The sequence below is a fragment of the Sorex fumeus genome, unplaced genomic scaffold (assembly GCF_029834395.1).
Source record: "Sorex fumeus unplaced genomic scaffold, SorFum_2.1 ptg000075l, whole genome shotgun sequence".
In the NCBI taxonomy this organism is placed as follows: Eukaryota; Metazoa; Chordata; class Mammalia; order Eulipotyphla; family Soricidae; genus Sorex; species Sorex fumeus.
This window is the reverse complement of record NW_026606132.1, coordinates 4,803,035-4,821,389: the sequence shown is the minus strand read 5'-3', so window position 1 is coordinate 4,821,389 and position 18,355 is coordinate 4,803,035. Positions and strand designations below refer to the sequence as shown.

The following is an 18,355-nucleotide window of genomic DNA, read 5'->3' as shown; positions in this document are numbered from 1 at the left end:
CCCTACCCACTGTGCTATTGCTCCAGCCCACAATATTTTAAATCAATGTGTTCCCTGGTGATGGGTGGATGTTAGAATTATGTGCATGAGCAGCCATCATTAACAGTAATGTAAAACACAAAACTCCAATCAATAATTTTAAGGGTTCCTTTTTATTCTGCTTTTTGGGTCACACCCAGCAATGCACAGGGGTTGCTCCTGGCTTATACACTCAGAAATTTCTCCTAGCAGTGCTCGGGGGACCATATGGGATGCTGGGAATCGAACCCAGGTCGGCTACATGCAAGGCAAATGCCCTACCCACTACACTATTGCTCCAGCCCAAGGGTTTCTTTTAAATATTTAAAATTTTTACTTATTTTGGGTTTGGGGGCTACATTCAGCGGTGCTCAGAGCTTACTCCTGATTGTGCCCCCAGGGATCACTTTTGGCAGGCTCAGAGGACCATCTGGGATGCCGGGGTTAGCTGCATGTAAGATAATTGGCCTACCTGCTATACTATCACTCTGGCCCCTCAATCAATGCAGTTTTTTTTTTTTGCTTTTTGGGTCACACCTGGCAATGCACAAGGGTTATTCCTGCCTTTGCACTTGGGAATTACTCCTGGCAGGGTTTGGGGGACCATATGGGATGCTGGGAATCGAACCCGGGCCAGCTGTGTGCAAGGTAAATACCCTATCCACTTTACTATCTCTCCAGCCATAATCGTTGCAGGTTTTTTTTTTTTGCTTTTTGGGTCCCACCCAGCAATTCTCAGGGGTCACTCCTGGCTCTGCACTCAGGAATTACTCCTGGAGGATCATATAGGATGCCAGGGATCGAACCCGGGTCAGCCACGTGCAAGGCAAACGCCCTACCCGCTGTGCTATTGCTCCTGCCCCTCATTGCAGTTTTAAATCCGTGTTACATCCCAAGCTGAGCTAAGACTTACCTTCCTCTTTGGAAGTCCCTCCACCACACACCATTTCCTTGGCCCTCCTGCTCCCAAGTACACAGAAATGCTCAGGCAAGATAAAGTTGTCAGTGGAGCCCCGAGATGTGCACTTGATGGATAGAAAGTCTCCAGGTGGAAAAGCTCCTTTCTCAAAATTGAAATGTATCTGTCACTGGGCGTCTGGGTTCTCTCTCCAGGTACCGCCTATTGGAGTAAGAGCTGCAATGCCCATAGATGTGCCTAGATCTTAGGGAATAAATGATTTTGCATCTGGGGAGTAGGTTTTTGGAGGTGTAGGAATAGACATAGAATTTTTTCCATTTTGGGTTTTTTTTGGGGGGGAGGGGCATACCACCATACCTGGTAGTGCCCAGTGGACCATATGGGATGCTGGGTATGGAACCCGGGTCAGCCGCATGCAAGGCAAGTGCCCTAACTACTGCACTATCACTCCTGCCTTCCATTATTTTTTTTAAAATATAGTTTAGGGTGCCAGAGAGATTGTACAGCGGGTGGACTGATTGCCATGCACGCAGGTGATCCGGCTTTAATTCCCAGCACCTCATATGGTCCTCTGAGTTCCACCAGGACTGACCCCTGAGCACGGAGCCAGGAGGAGGCCCTAAGCACTGCCAGGTAGGGCCCCAAAATAACAATGAAAACGTGTATTTATTTATTGCTTTTTTGGGGGGATCACACCTGGTGATGCACAGGGGTTACTCCTGGCTCGTGTACTCAGGAATTACTCTTGGCGGTGCTCCGGGGACCACATGGGATGCTGGGAATCGAACCCGGGTTGGCCGCATGCAAGGCAAACGCCCTACCCGCCGTGCTATTGCTCCAGCCCAAGTGTATTTATTTATAGTTTAGAAAGCACGTTTACAATAGTGTTAACGTTTAGGATTTAACAGGACAGTTACCATAACTCACAAGCCATCAAGGTGCTCTCCACCTTTCTTTAAGTAACTTCTAATTCCCCTTTTCTTGCTCCTGCTGGGTAATGTTTTGCAACCCAAGACCACGGGGTTTATTTGTCATCCTTTGATTCTATTTCCTTGTTTTAGTTCTCTCTAGATCACATATGAGATCATCCAGTATTTGCCATCCCCCTGATGTTGTTCATGTAACATGATACCCTCCAGTCCCCCCCCCAAAAAAAACCCACAAAATCCAAAAAGGAGAAAATGAAATAAGCACTTAAAAACTTGTAATATGAGGACCTAGAGACATAACTCAAAGGGCTGGAACTATGCCTGGCTTACATGAGGCCCTAAGATTGATCCCAGACCCTATGTGTTCCCTGAGCACTCCTGGGGCCTCTGAGTATCACCAGGGCAGAATGCTTGAGCAGTACTTTAGCACCTACCCGAGCATTGGCTGCTATCCCCCAAAATCTGCCCAGTCTCCACTACAAAGCAGCCTGGGGTGGCTGGAGCGATAGCATAGTGGGGAGGGCGTTTGTCTGGCATGCGGCCGACCCGGGTTCGATTCCCAGCATCCCATATGGTCCTCCAGCACCTCCAGGAGTAATTCCTGAGTGCAGAGCCAGGAGTAACCCCTGTGCATTGCTGGGTGTGACCCAAAAACCTAAAAAAAAAAAAAAGCAGTCTAGGGACTGGGAGAAGGGACAGCAGTACAGCAGTTAAGGAACATGTCTTGCACGTGCCTTACCAGGGTTTGATTTCCAGCACCTCTGGCTCCTTCAAGCATCACTGGGTGTAGCCCTGGAGGGTCCCCATACTGCCGGTCTGGCCTCAGTATCTGCAGCACTGCAGAGCTCGAGCATATCTGAGGCCCTTGCCTTGAGCCTATAGTTACTACAGGCTCTGCCTATAGCACGCCTTAACCCCTGCAAGGGCCCTCTGGTCCCTGGTAGGAATTTTTAAAACTACTTTATATCTTGGTTGGCTGACAATAATAGCCTGATTAGCCCCCTGGGGCTTCCTGAATACCACTTAGGATTGTTTTTCCCCCCCCCCCCGCTGGAAAAAAAAAAGAAAAGAAAAGAAAAGAAAAAGTCTGTCCTGCACAGGGAGGCTGAGAATTGCTAAAGATGGCCCCGTGGTCCCTATAAAATAAAAATAGAAATTTGCTAAAAAGCTTTGAGCCTAATCGCTCAATTAATTCGACTTTGGACATTTTTCTTTTGGAGGAGAGAGGGCTTGAGCCTCTCCCAGTGGTGCTCAGAGGTACTCCTGGCTCTGTGCTCAGGGATCACTCCTAGTGGTGCTCAGGGGAACCGTATACTGGGTCAGTAATCAAACCAGGATCAGTAGCATGTAAAGTAAGTGCCTTACCCCCTGTACTATTTCTCTGCATACTAGCAGTCTTCAGGGTAAAATTGAAGGGGGAGCGAGGCATGTCACACCCGGTGGGGCTCAGTGCCTATTTCTGGCTTGAGTGACCCCTAGCAGTGTTGAGGGGAACCATATGCAGTCCCAGAGAATAAAACCAGGATAGGCCACTCGCAAGGCAGTTGCCTTAACACCTGTACAATCCCTCTTGGGAAATTTTGAAAGAATTTTTGAAAATAATGATTTCATTAAAGAGCTGTGATTTACAAGGTTATTGACAGCTGAGTTTTAGGCCATACAAAAATTCAACACCAATCCTACCAGCAATGCCAGCTTCCCTCCACCAGTGTTTCCAGGCTCCATCCTCTCCCCCCCCAGCCCCCGCCCCATCCCCCACCTGTTACCTGACAGGCAAGTTACAAATTTCTGGTGGTCTCAGCTCAGATCTCATATTTCCAGTGTCGTTGAGTCTGTGTCAGTGTCGCTATGTCTGTGTTTGGGTTTTATGGCTACATGAATCTCCCACATCATCCATAAAACTGAAGCCCCAATCCCTGGTCCCCCTTACTTCCCTTTCTCTTTTTTCACCCACTCCTCTTGATTTCTTTCCCTCTCTGTTCTTCTCTCCAAACTCTGGAGTCAAGGGTGTTCTAGTCATCCTCCCCTACATTTCCTCTTCCAGTTATTCTCTATACCACAGATAGGGAAGAGTTCCTAGTTCACTTTTTCCCCCTTTTGGGGTCACACCCGGCGATGCACAGGGGTTACTCCTGGCTCATGCACTCAGGAATTACTCCTGGTGGTGCTCAGAGGACCATATGGGATGCTGGAAATCGAACCCGGGTCGGCAAGGCAAACGCCCTACCCGCTGTGCTATTGCTCCATCCTCCTCCTAGTTCATTTTTGTGCCTAGAGTCTTGAGGGAAACCAGTGACCACCCCAAATCCCATATTCACCTTCTTTCTTGGAGCAGGCTGCCTGGATTATACTATCAGTACCCATTCAGAAAGCATCAGAAACAATCATCTTCCAATTTAGGAAGATCTTCCCAGGCCAATTGGTTTCTCTAGTGAGTGCCTTCCAAGATCTACAATCCAGAAGCAATCAAAGGGCCTAGAGGAGTAATAGTTCAGTGGGTAGGGCACTTGCTTTGCACATGGCTGGCCTGGGGCCACCCGGGTTCCATCCCTAGGATCCCTAGCATTCTGTATGGTATTTCACACCATCTGGTGCCTGAGGCCCTGCCAGGAGTAATCCCTGAACACAGCTGGCTGTGGTCCAAATACAAAACCAAGAGGCAACGAGAAAGTTATTTATTTATTCTCTCTCCTAATCTATTATTGACCCAATGTTTGACACTCAAGAGTATATTTCTCTTGAAGGGGAGGGGGGAATTCTTTTAAATTGGTTCCCCAAGTGTTATCAGTAAAAGCATCCAAGGCTAGTTTTATTTCTGCACCACTAAATTATACCTGCCATTTCTTTATCATAGCGGTGATAAGACAGAACGTTTGCACTGAATAGAACTGGAATATCTCTAGGTCCTCATTTTATGCATGGGAACTTTTAGGCCTAAATTAATCACCGAGTTAATGACCAAACAGATACCAGAACCCAAATGTCCCAATTCTCAGGATGGGCATTTCTTCCACCCTCAATGTCTTGGACTAAAATTTGCTTGTTAGACTTAAAAAAATACTACACAAGTGGAGCTCCACTTACAGGACATTTTGATGATTTACACACGTGCAAAGAATCCACTGGCCCATCTTTTCCATCAACCAGCTGTATTTTTATTCTTGCTAAATATAAGAGACTGCCTGGGTCCCTTAGCTAGCTGGACTCCTGTATAAATCAACACAGCTTACTAACAGTTTACTTTCTATTCTCTCCAGCTGATCACCTGAAACTGGCCAGGAAGTTTACATTCCCTTGGTCAGATTTTGGAAGAAGTGTGTCAGCAGCGCCCCTTGCTGGTCAACTAAGGAAATGCAAAAGCTGATGCTGACAGAAACCGGTGTCATCCAGAGCTTTGAGACTAATGTCTCCAGGGAGGCTTCTAGGCTATGGGGATGAGAAAGTCAGGACAAAAAGAAAAACATTGTGTTTGTGGTGGGGAGTAAGTTTGTCGGTGCCCACCTAGGGTTAGATCTCAAAGTAAGCAGGGCTAGTTTTAATATACATGCTAGACTCATACACATGAATGAGATGTTTATTGTGACATACATGGACACAGATGACACACTGGCTACCAAGATCAAAAAATGGCCATGGGTTTGCACTGATAAATAAATTGGTGACTCGATGTCTTAGTGAAACATAAACAAGAGTTCATGAAATTTCATTTGTGTTTGGATTGTTACCATTAGTCACTTCATTTCAAGGGGACAATTGGTGAATTTCTCACGTTGACATGACACATTGTTGGAGTCACCAAAGTGAACATTTTATCTCATTCATTTTAAGTAGGAGACAAAAAAAAGCCACAGGAATGTTGATTTGGCTCAAAGGCTCCTGGAAGCCTTTGGGAGGGCTTCTCTCAAGATTTAAGAATTGTCCTTTGGCAAAATTTCAAAAATGCCAAAGGAATTTTTGGTCTCAAAGTATTTTTTCAGCAATTCCAGTGCTCTCTTGTTTCTTTTCTGGATGGCTCGCTCGGTTTCCAGGTCGGCCTTGAGGGTATTGAGTTCTTCCTGGATCTTCTTCATCTCCATTTTGTAATAGAACTGAAGTTCCTCTTTGAGAAGAGTACTTCCTATGTAATTCTGGTGCTTTAACTTCCTGATGGTCTCCTTTAACTTTCTGTTCTCCAAACTGAGCTTTTCAATCAGCTGCTCAGAGTGTTGGAGTTCGAACGTCAGGTTTTTGATGGTTAAGGCTTTTTCAGAAAGATCATTTCGAAGGATCTCGATTTTGATGTCTTTCTCTGATGCTCCGAAGCTGGTACTTTCCTCAAATTCCTCCGAGGAAACTTGGCGGGAGGTGATGAGTTCCTTCTCAGTCATTTCAAAATCGGATTCAATCTTCTGGCATTTCAAATTCAGCTCTTCCAGTTCTTTATTCAGAACATTCACATGGATTTTGGGTGTAGAACCTTTTACAAGATCAGGACAAACTGATATTCCCTCGATCTTATAGGCAGACCGAGCTCGAATTCGAGCTCGGATGATGTTGTTAAGGGCACAGAAGTCGCTGTTCCCCTGGGCCCGAGGAAATCCAGCTGTGACCTGGATCTGAGTCAATCCAGATTTGACCTGGGCCTGAGGTGATCCCGGTTCCTTGGGGGACTGAGGCGATCCAGGTGACAGGCAACTCGGACCTGCTCCATTATTCAAGATGTTCATCTTGTAGTCTCGGATATTGGGTTCTTTGACATTCTGGTGAAATATTTCCTTCATCTTGAGATTAGTTTCTTCCTGACATTTTCTATTAGGCAGAGCAAGATGACCTTCGTTTTTCTTGGCCTTCTCGAGTTTTCTGCCAGAATCAGCGGAGGCTACCTCTTCCAAACTATCAGTTGGACTAGATAAAGGTGTGTACATATTATCATTCCACTCCTTTCTTCGGGCACCGGGATCCATTTCTTCCAGCACCACTTTTAATCCCTGAAGACAAATTTAAAATTAAAGTTCAGGGTCAGAGAGAGCGAGAGAGAGAGAGAGAGAGAGAGAGAGAGAGAGAGAGAGAGAGAAAGAACACTCAATGCATCTGCTGAGCACCAATGGGTGTGGTCCCAAACAACACCACAATCCAGGGGCAATATTTACACTGGCAGCTGGTGCAATGGAAAGAACAAAAAAATTCCAGCTTTGGGCAAAGTAGTCTAAATATCCAAGAAAGAACAGGAGAGGAGGGAAGAGGATGGTAAAGGAGAAGGGGAGAGAAAAAAAGGTAGAGGGCAGGAGAGAGAAAGACAGGGGGCAGAGAGAGAGAGGAAGAAAGAGGGAAAGAAATGGAGGAAAGGGAAGAGGAAGAAAAAAAGGAAGGAAATAAATGAAGGAAAAAACAAAAAGGGGAAAGAAAAGGAAAATAAGAGAAAGAAAAAGGAAATAACGAAAAATAAAGGAAACAAATAGGGAAAAGAACAGAAAGAGAAAGAAAAGGAGAGAAAAGTAATAAGAGAACAGAAAGGAATGATAGAAAAGATAGTGAAGTGATAAAAAGAGGAGAAAAGAAAAGAAAGATAAAGAGAAATGAAAGATGAAAGGAAGGAAGGAAGGAAAAGAAATGAAGAGAATGAATGAGGAAAAGAGAGAAAGAAAGGAAAAAAGACAGAAAATGAAGGAAAGAAAAAAACAAGAAAGGAAAGAAAAAGAGGAAGGGAAATAAAAGAGGAGAAAGGAATTAATGGAAGAAATTGAAGAAAAAGGAAAGAGAAAGCAAAAGGAAGGAAGGAAGGAGAAAGTGAGGGAAGGAAGGAAATAAGGGGGAATAGAGGAATGATAGAAAGAATTCAAAAGGGAGAAAGGAAAGATAAAGAAAGCAAAAAGAATGAAAGGAAAGAAAAAAGAGAGAAGGAATGAAGTGGAAAGAAATGAGAAAAAGATGGGAAAAAGAACAGAAAACACAAGAAAGAATAGAAAGAAATGAAAGGAAGAAAAGGAAAGTAAAAGGGAAGAAAGAAAAACTGAGAAAGAAAGACAGAAGGAAAGAAGGAGGACAGAAAGGAAAGAAGACAGAAAAGGGGCTGGAGCGATAGCACAGTGGGTAGAGCATTTGCCTTGCACACAGTCAACCCGGGTTTGATCCCCAGCATCCCATATGGTCCCCCGAGCACCGCCAGGAGTAATTCCTGAGTGCAGAGCCAGGAGGAACCCCTGTGCATCGCCGGGTGTGACCCCCCCAAAAAAGAAAAAAAAAGACAGAAAAAGAGGGCAATGCAAATAAAGAAAGGAAATTAAGGACATAAAAGAAAGAAATAGAGAAAAGAGTAAAAAGGAAAGATATGAAAAGAAAGAAAAGAAAGAAAACACAAGGGAAGGAAAACGAGAAAAGAAAGAAAAGGAAGACTAAAGGGAAAGGAAAAACAAAAGGAAAGAGAAAAAAGGAAAGAAGCGCATTTGCTGCCTGAGCCAATGTGCTGCCTGTGCCCAGGTGGCTGAGCAAATGTGGTGCCTGAGCACATGTCTTGCCCACACTCCCCTCTTGAGATGTGCACTTTCATATCTACTGCTGGGAAAGAAAGAAAGGATAGAGAAAGAATGAAAGAGAAGGAATGAAAGTAAAAATGAAAAAAGAAAATGAGAAAGGAAAAGAAAGGCATAGCAACAAAGTAAGGAAAGGAAAGAAAGAAAAGGAATAGAGAGAGAAGAAAGAAAGAAATGAAAGAAGGAAAGAGCAAGAAAGAAGATAAAAGGAAAAATGAAAGAAAAGAATTAAAAGACAAAGACGGAAAGGGAGTAAAAAGAAAGACAAAAATAGAAAGGAATGACAGCAGGACAAAGGAATGAAAGAGAAGGAATGAAAGTGAAGAATGAAAAAATAAAGATATTATGAAAGGTATAGAAAAAGGAAAGACAGGAAGAAAAAAGAGAAAGGGTGAAGGAGAGAAAGAAAAGAGAAAGGATGAAAGAATAGGAAGAAAAAAGACAATAAAAGGAGAGAGAAAAGAAAGAGAAAGAATGGAGGTTAAGAAAGTAAAGGAATGAAGGATGAAAGGAAAGGAAAAGAAAGAAAGGAGGGAAATAAGAGACATAACAGGAAAAAGGAAAAGGAAAAGAGAAAGATAAGGAGAAAGAAAAGGGAGGAAGAAGGGAAAGGAAGTAAAAGAATCAAAGAGGAAGATAAAAAGAGAAAAACGAAAACTAAAAAAAGCAAGATCAGATGAAAGAGAAATAGAAATACAGAAACTAGAGAAAGAAAAGAGTAAGAAAGGAAAAGAAAGGAACAGAAAAAGGGAGAAAGGAAGAGGAAGGAAAAGAGAAAGCAAAGAAAGAAAGGGAGGAAAAGAAAAGAAAAAGAAGAAACAAAGATGAAAGCTAAGAAAGAAAAGTGAGGAAGGATGAAAGGACAGAGGAAAAGGGAAGGAAAGAATGAAAGTAAAGAAAGAGGGAAAGAGAAGGAAAGAATAGAGGGAAAAGAAAGGGGAAAGAAATGAAGAAAGGAAGAGATGAAAGAAGAGGAAGAAAGCAAAATACAAAAGAATGAAAGGGAGAGGAAAAAAGAAAGAAAAGAGAAAAAGAAAAAGGAAAGAAAAGAAAAAAGAAGAAAGGAAAGAAGGAAAGGGGGAAGGAAAGACATGAAAAGAGGAAAAGAAAGGAAGGAATGAGAAAAATTAATGAATGAAAGGGAAAGAAAATGAGGGGAAAAGGAAAGAAAAGAAAGAGAAGGACAAAGAGGAACAAAGGAAAGTAGAGATGGAAAACAAAGAGGAGAAAGGAAGAAAAGAAAATCAAAGGAAAGAGATGGAAAACAGAGAGGGAGAAAGGAAGGAAAGAAAATAAATGGAAAAGAAAAATGCAGAAAGAAGGAAAGAGAAGGCAAGAAAGACAAAAAAGAAAGACAAAAAGAAGAAAGGGGAATAAAAGAAAAAAGAAAGAGAAAAGGAAGAAAAAGAAAAATAGAAAGGAAAAAGAAAAAGAGAAAGGCGAGAGAAAGAAGGGGAAGGAAAGTAGGAAGCACAAAGGAAAAAAGAAAGAATAAGAGGATAAAGGAAAGAAAGCAAAAGACAGAATGAAACAAAAAAAGGAGAAAAGAAAAAGGAAAAGAAAAGGAAAGGAAAGAAAAATGGAAGGAAAAACAAATGAAAGAAAAAGAATAAAAATATAGTAAAGAAAAAAGTTGGGTGAAGAAAAGAAGGAAGAAAAGAAACAAAAGGAAAGAGAGAAAGAAGGAAACAAGTATTAAATAATAAAGGAAAGAAAAGAAAGGACAAAAGTTAAAAATAAAACGAAGGAAAGAAATGAATGAAAGGTAGATGGAAATAAAGAACAAATAAAAGGAAGGGAGAAAAAAAGGAAAAAATAAAGAGAGGAAAAGAAATAGAATGAAAGTTAAATAGAAAATAATAATAAAGGGAAAATATGAGAAAGAAAAAGGATAATGAAAGAGGAAAGGAAAGAAGCAAAGAAAGAGAAAACAAATGAAAGAAAAAGAAAGGAAGAAGGAGGAAGCAAAGAAGAAATAAAGGAAAGGACAGAAAGGACAGAAAGGAAAGAAAAAAGGAAAACAAAAGAGTAAAAGACAAAGAAATTAAAGAAAATGCAAGAAAGAAAAAGAATGAAAGAGAAAGACAGAATAGAAAGAGGAAAGAGAAACAAAAGGAATGAAAAAATGAGGGAAAGAATGAAGAGAAGGGAAGGAAATAAAAAAGAAAGCAATTAGAGGGAAACAGAGGGAAGGAAAGAAAGGAGATGAAAGGGAAAAAGAAGGGAAAGAAAGGAAGGAAAGAGAAAAAGAGAAGAGGGAAAGAAAGAAGAAAGAAGGGAAAGCAAGGAGAAGAAAGAAAAGAAAAATAAAGGAAAGAAAATTAAGAACAGAGAAAGGAGAAAAAGGAAGGAAGGCATGAGGTGGAAAAGAAAAGAAAGAAAACAAAATGAGAGGAAATAAAGAAAAGAATGAAAGAAAAAGAAGGAATAAGAGATGAGAAATAAAGGAAGAAAAGGAAAGAATGGAAAGCAAAGAAAATAGAGAAGAAAAAAGAAAGTATGAAAGAGAATGAAAGGAAGGAAAGAACAAAGGAAGGAAAGGAATAGAGAGGAGGGAGGATGGGAAAGAGAAAAAGGAAAAGAGGAAGGATAGAAAGAGAAGACAGAAAGGAAAGAAAGGTAGGGAAAGAGAAAGAAAGGAAGGAAAGAAAAGAAACGAAAGGAAATGTAAGAGAGGGAGTAAACAAAAATAAAGAAAAGAAAGGGGGCTGGAGCGATAGTATAGCAGGTAGGGCATCTGCCTTGCACAAGGCTGACCCAGTTTTAATCCCCGGCATCCCATATGGTCCCCCGAACATCACCAGGAGTAATTCCTGAGTGCATGATCCAGGAATAACACCTGAGTCTCTCTGGGTGTGACCCAAAAAGCAAATAAGTAAATAAAAACAAAGAAAAGGAAAAGGAATAGATAGGAAGGGGAAAAGAAAAGAGAAATAGAGGAAAGATAAGACAAGAAAGGAAGGGAAAAAAAGAAAGGAAAGGTAGACAAAATAAAGGAAAAGGAAAGACAGAAAAGAAAAAGGAAAGAAGAGAGGGAATGAAACAAAGGGAAAGAAAATAAAGGAAAGGTAAGAGAGATAAAAAGGAAAGGGAAGAAAGGAAAGAAAGAATAGAAAAATATGAAGGAAAGAAACAATAAAAAAGGAAAGAGAGAAGAAATAAAAAGGAAACTAGAACTGAAAGGAAGGAAAGAGTGAAAGAAAGAAAATGAAAGAAAAGAAATTTTAAAAATGAAACAAAAAAGAGAAAGTACAGGGAATAAAGAAAAGAAGGGAAAAGAAAACAGGAAAGAGAAAGGAAGGAAATAAGTGAAAGAGTAAGAAAGAAAAGAAAGGAAAGAAAGAGAGAGGGAAGAAGGAAGGAAAGAAGAAACTTCATTACCACCTTTTGGCTCAAGAAATCTTATTACTCTCTCTTTTTTTATTATTACAAAGCACAGAGCAGTAAGAAAGTTGATTCAGGCCACACAGCCTGTAGTGATAAAACAGTCCAATGTCTCCCAGGTCAGTGCTTCTTGCAAAATTCCTCTTTTTCTCCTGCTAGGTTCTATTCCACACAGTGAAAGAAAGCCACCCACTATTTTCAGAGCTGAGGTATTTTTTTAGAGGGCCACAGAAGGAGACAGGGGAAAAAATGAAGGGGGTGGAGGGTTAAGGAGAATTGCATGTCACATATCAAAGCACAGAAAGAGAAAGGTTTGAAAAGGCTTTTGGAATTTCCCTCCCATGGTTTACACAGGGGAGGGTCAAAGGGTCTCTGAGCCCGTTCCTTTCTTTCTTTTTCTTTTTTTTCCCCCTTCTTTTATTGGCAGGAGATCCTTAAAAGGGCTTGTTCCCAAATCTAGTCCCAGAGTATGGTAAAGCCCAGAGTGAGGGTAAAAGCGGTCGGGCTCATTTTCTCTCAGCGGATTCTTGTTGTTGTTGTTGTTTAATACAGAACAAATATGGCATTAGTCAGGCAAAGGACAAGGACTGGATGTCGGTGCTCTTCTACCCTGGACCTAACTGCCATTTATTCTCAAGTCTCCTTGATTAGGTCATTTGTTGCATGCAGCAGGAGGCAAATCAAACCAGAAGTCATTATTGACAGCATAAGAATATCCTTTCAGAGGTATTTTTTTAATTATAACAGCCAACCCAAGGCTACCTACATTCAAAGGACTTTATGGGGGCAGGGGAGGAAAACGAAGAGAAATGAAAAATAAAGAGACAAATAAGCTAGAGCCCAGGAAAACAATATAAAGTCACATGACAGAAAGGACACTGAGTGGGCCTTTAAGACAGCCATCCCCCCCCCCCCCGAATGGGGATGGGTGAGTGCAATTAGGACAGAGAAGGGACCTCTATGACAGTTGACAGTTGGAAATGATCACGCTGGACAAGGAGTGGGTACTGAAAGCAGGTGAAGGGATATACATGACACCCTTTCAGTAACAGTATTGCAAACCACAGTGCTAAAAGGGAAAAAAAACGGGGTGGGGGGTAGAGGGGGAGAGGGGAGAGAGGGAAAGAGAGAGAGAGAGAGAGGTGTCTGCCATTGAGGCAGGCTGGGGGCTGGGATTGGGGAGGGATGGCAGGAGGGAAACTGGGGATATTGGTACACTGGTGAAAGGATGGGTGTTGAAACACTGTAGGACTGAAACTCAAATCATGAACAAGTTTTGTAACTGTGTTTCACTGTGATTCAATTAAAAAGAAAGTGATCATTAGCACTTAAAGAAACCTTTCCACAAGAAGTGTAAGTGAATGCTTATCTATGGTCAAACGACTCCAGAAAATATGGAAGAGAACCCACAGAAACCAGCTCGGGGCCTCACACATGCCAAGCACACACGTGTGTGCTCTCTCTCTCAGCCATATCCGTGGTCTTGAAGCTGATTTTTTTTGGGGGGGGTGCTTTGGGGCATACTGGGAGATGCAGGGAGGAAGTGGCGGGTCCCATGTCAAAGTATTCAGGGGACCCTGCTAGATTCCAAACCTGGGGGTTCCCAGCAGAAAGCCTGGACACCCCCTCCAGCAGGCTCTGGGCTCAGCAGGAGGGCGGTTTGCTAAAGGAAACAGACACCCGGGGAAAATTCTGCAAGTCAAAACCCAGTAGGTGACCCATTTTGCTACAGGCATTTACATTTCTAAGGGAAATCTCCATTTGTGAAAGTGTCCCCAGAGCTACCACCCTGAGGAAATCTCAAATTTCCTGAAAGACGCATCAAAGGAGCCGCAGGAGCCTGGTCCCGCAGAGCCTGCAAACCCCCCGGGCGGTCCGATAACGCATGACAAAGGCCACCGCCCAACATTCCAGTCCTAGCTAGGGTCCTCAGCTGAAGATGGCAGTTAAAATGGCGGCTGTCGCCATTTTTAAGGTGTCAGAAGTTCTCCAACTTTGACTTCATCTTCTCCTGGGAAGTCTTTTTTCAAAATCCAGGGGGACGGACATCTCGGCCAAGATCCCCGACACCCCCCATAAATAGTTGTGGCATGCTTCTTAATAGTGTCCCTGCACCTTCTTCAATGCTTTGAGGCCAAGTTTTCATAAATAACTTCTCTCTCTCTCTCTGATCTTAGAAAGTTTTAGGGGGCGGGGGGCGGAGTGATAGTCTAGCGGGTTAGGGCACTTATGCACAGCCAGGAGTAAGTCCTGAGCCACCGCTGAGGGTGGCTCAAAAAAAAAAACCCCAACGGGAAAGTTTTAGGGGTAAGGGAAAGTGCTTTCCGTGGAGGTGGCGGCCCAAACAGTGCTCAAGGGGCTGGGGAGAAGGAGGCACAACCGAGCAGGCTGGCTGGTTCAATGTGTGCGTGGGGGTGATGTTCAGGCCCAGTGGGGGACCCAGTACACCGTTGGGGATATGGGGCGCGGGTGGGGGTTTAGCTCAAACCCGAGGCTTGGGCCCCTTAGACCACAGCCTGGGAAAGGAATTTTATTTTTCCCTCCAATTGGTCTTGGCTCAGCTACAGGAAAGCAGGATACTTCGTTTGTTGGTTGGCGGGGAGATCCCGAGGTGTCGGGGACTGTCGGGGTGTGTGTGGGGGGGTAGGCTGCTTCTTGGCCAGGTTCCAAGGTGCTCGGGGTAGGAACGGGGGCCCTCCTGGTCACGATCTGCCAGGTACCAAGCGGTACCCCGAAGGCATTTTTTTTCTCTTTAGCAGAGGCTTTGGACTTCATTGAACTGATGCTCCCTTCAGTTCTGAGGACGGCGACGCAACGAGGCTGAGAAACGTTTGCCCACAAGAGAGAGCGGCCCGCTCAGTACTTACATTTTTGGCGATCCAAGTTGTCTTCTTGGACGTCATGGTTGACTCGGAATTTTAACTGAAAAAGAAAATGCCCACCCCACCCCGCCCCGCCCCAGGCCCGGGAGTCAAGTGTTGAACTAAGTAAACCCAAAGCCCTGCAAGCTTCAAATGCCAAGGGAGAAGGGCAGCGCCTTGGCCCATCTGCTTATTCACAAGGGACACTTGGCAGGCAAGTTTTCCTCTGAAATTTGCCAAGCCATTTTCCTACCTGTGATACCAGGAAGTCTTCCTCCAGCACCCCTCCGCCCCCCCAAGACTTAAAATATCAAATGGGAGCCGTCTGCTCTTACATGCTCCCAGCCAACATCCTAGCGCCTCTCGTTTAAACGCCAGACACCGGCGGCCGGAAGGGAACTCTGCAAGTTTATCGCCCCCGAGCCCCGAACCCCGTTAGCTCAGAGCTGGGTCCCAGACTCTGCTAGCCTTCCCCCCCAGAAACAGTTCTTTGGCACGATCGTGGGCAGGGACAGTGATCCCGAGTTTTGCCATCATCGTTCAAGGGTCTTAACCTCCTGGCCAAGACTCCGCTGCGCGGGACAGCTCGTTTTGTCTATTGTTCGGCACATATTGAACATTCCAGCCCAAGAGACCGTAGCAAACAGCCCTGCGGACGGTTATTTAGTCCCCCTTAACCCACCCCCCCCCCAAACCCCGCTACTTCTTTGTTAACTAATGTAAAACTCTTCTTTCTGGGAGAGGGAAGGAAAAAAAAAGACGGGGCTCGTCTTAATTCCGAAGGGGCTGAGGGCTTTATTAGTATGGGAGTCACATACTGGCTATAAACCTGCGTTTAGTGCACGGCTACTTTGGGGCTTTTTTTTTTTTTTTAAAAAACCCTCTCTGTAAATGGTTAACCGAAAACTCCTGCCATCGCGGGCGTCCGGGGCAGAGAAGAAAGGTGGCTAAGTGAGATCGCGCCTCTTGCCCGCCCCCACCCCCTGGCCCCCCGCAGGTGGCACCAGCCAACCTCCCCAAATCACCTAGGGGAGAGTGAGAGAGGAGGGGGGTGTAAGGCCGGATCCCACCCCTCCCTCCCTCCCTCTCTCTTCCTCCGGCTTCCCTTCCCTCCCAAAGCCCTAGGGGCTCCCGAGATCCAAGCAACCCACCACCGCCCCCTCACCCCATAGGGGCGCGCGTGCCAGGCGGATCGCGGTACAGACGAGGGGTCCCCGGCCCGCGCGCGCCTCATCCCGGGGTCAGCCCCGCCGCGGAAGCAGGGGAGAGGCGGGAGGGGACGAAGCCAGGGGGAGGAGAACCAACCTGATCGGTGAAGTCGGGTGGGCTCAGGGCCCTAGACTCGGAAGCCGGTCGCCACCCGCGGGCGGCAACTTGGTGGGGGGGGGGGGTCGGCGTCGGCCACTCGGACTCGGCCGGGCCCGGCACGGGGCAGAGGCTCCGCAGTGCAGCGCGGGCGCCGGCCGCACGGTTGCCTGGAAACGGGGTAGCGCGATTTAAAGGGGCCGGGACCCTCGGCAAACGCTCGGGACTCCGCTCGTGGGCCTAGCCCACCGGGACGGCAAGCGTGCCCGGTGGGGTGGGCGCCGCGGCGGCTAAGGAGCGGCCAGAGTCGGGGCTCCTGGCACGGGGCTGGGGGGCAGCTGGGGCACGGTGGGAGGACGGGAAGCCACTGGCACGGCTGCCCCACCCACCGTGTTCTTATTACGGAGGGTCCCGGTGACTCACAAAGCTACCTGGACGCGAGCGATTGTGGCGTGCACGGGGCGGGGGGAAGGGAGGGGCACAGCATCAGTCCCGGGCCTGCGGCTCCATCAGCTGCAGGCGAGCGAGTTTTTTTTTGGCGTTGTTCTGGGAAGCACAAGCGTTACATTCATTAACTTGTGGGACGTTCACTCTGAGCCCACCCCCCCAAACACACACACAACCCAGGCATGAACATCCCCAGGTAACAGAAGGAGGCCGCGGAGTTTCTGCCTCTCATTAAGGTTGCAAGGGCTTGTCAGGGGCGCATTGACCCGGGATCGCGCCCCTAACCGGAGATGGGGTTTCCATCCCATTGGGCTTCCTCTAGTGACTCGAAGCCATTTCCCTAATCCCCTTGCCAGCGATTTGAATTGAAAATCTCTAGTTCCATGCTCCGGGCGATGGAAAAAAAAAAGGGTTTCCTCGGAGCCCACCCCCAATGACTTTTCCACAAAGTTTTGAACTTTCAGGATTCGCTCGAGGGCGGGGGGTGGGGTGGGGCGAGAACCCTTGCATCTGCGTGTTGTTGTAGATTTTCATCCCCACGAACTCTTGTGAAATAGATCAGAAATCTTCCCAGGCTTTTTGATTCGCCCCCGATTGGCCAGTGTGGATTCTCCCATACGGGTTAGCAACCTCCTTGTAATCTGATTTTTTTAAATGCACTTTGCGTTATTGCCTCTCTTGCTTTAGAATTCAGATATTATTATTATTATTTCTTCCTGCACGGCAGAGCCTGGCAAGCTCCTCGTGTGGTATTTGATATGCCAAAAACAGTTACAAGTCTCACAACGGAGACGTTACTGGTGCCCGCTCGAGCGAATTGATAAACGAGAGGACAGTGCTACAGTGCATTATTATTTATTGGCTTTTTGGGTCACATCCAGTGATGCTGAGAGGTTACTTTGGCTCTGTTCTCAGGAATTACTCCTTGCAGTGCGTGTGTGTGTGGTGTGGGGGGGGGCGGACCCTATGGGCTTCCAGGGATAGAATCCCTGTCAACTTCATGCAAGGTAAACGCCCTACCTGCTGTACTATGTACTCTGACCCTTTAATAGGAATTTGAGAATTGACAAGGTTGTGATCAGATGCTCAGCCTAATTCTTAGTCTTCTTTTTCCTCCATAGGGAACCAAAGTTAACAAGGAATGGAGGGAAGTCTGATTTCAATGTTATTGACCCAAGCAGCATCCATTCTAAGATTTTGGCAAAACTTTCCTTGAGAGTAAGTCTCTATATGGCCTTGCATTTCCCATTTCTGTTTAAGTTATTTGGAAAGGGGGTGCCACTTAGTTTGGTTTGCTGTCTGCTTCCTTATTATGTTTCTAAAGGAATCTTAATTGTTCTTTGCCTCAGTTTCCCCATTTGTACAATGGGAATGATAATAGTAAGTGTTTGCTCACCGAGTTTTGTGAAGATTGAGGATTTAAAACTTGGGACTAGAGAGATGGTACAGTGCCTTGTGGGCAGCCAACACCACCCCACAGTCCCTCATCAGTTCCCCCGGGACCTCTCCAGGAGTGATCCCTGAGGCCAGAGCAAAGAACAAATCCCAAGCACTCAGGACTTTAGAGTGTGGCCCTAAAATTTAAAAATAAAAATAATTTTAAAGTCCTTGGAGGAATTGTCTGACCCCATATAAATATTAGTTATCTTGTCGTATAAATTCATTGTCACTGTCACTGTCACTGTCCTCTCATTGTTCATCGATTTGCTTGAGTGGGCCCAGTAATGTCTCCATTTTGAGACTTGTTGTTACTGTGTTTGGCATATTGAATATGATAAATTCATTATCTTATTAAAATTAAAACATAGTTGGAAGCTAGAGAGGGTATGCTGCTTGCTTTGCATGCACCAGGTTGAATTCCTGGCACCCCATATAATCCCTTACTAGGAGTGATCCCTGAGCATAGAGCATACAGCATCCTAGTCACTATCAGATCTGGCCCTAAAATACACACATATACACAGAGATGGTGGTGATAACCTA

The 18,355-nt window shown here is 45.1% G+C and overlaps 1 protein-coding gene across 1 annotated transcript; it reads right to left on the bottom strand.

Moving 5' to 3' along the window:
* Positions 1-5,774: 5,774 nt before the first annotated feature.
* Positions 5,775-15,948, bottom strand: CCDC160 (coiled-coil domain containing 160). The gene is made up of 3 exons (XM_056130230.1): positions 15,926-15,948; positions 14,627-14,681; positions 5,775-6,833 (listed from the first exon to the last, which is right to left on the bottom strand). Exons 2-3 carry the CDS (start codon positions 14,660-14,662, stop codon positions 5,775-5,777), a joined length of 1,095 nt encoding a protein of 364 aa, XP_055986205.1. The 5' UTR covers positions 14,663-14,681; positions 15,926-15,948.
* Between the last annotated feature and the right edge of the window lie 2,407 nt (positions 15,949-18,355).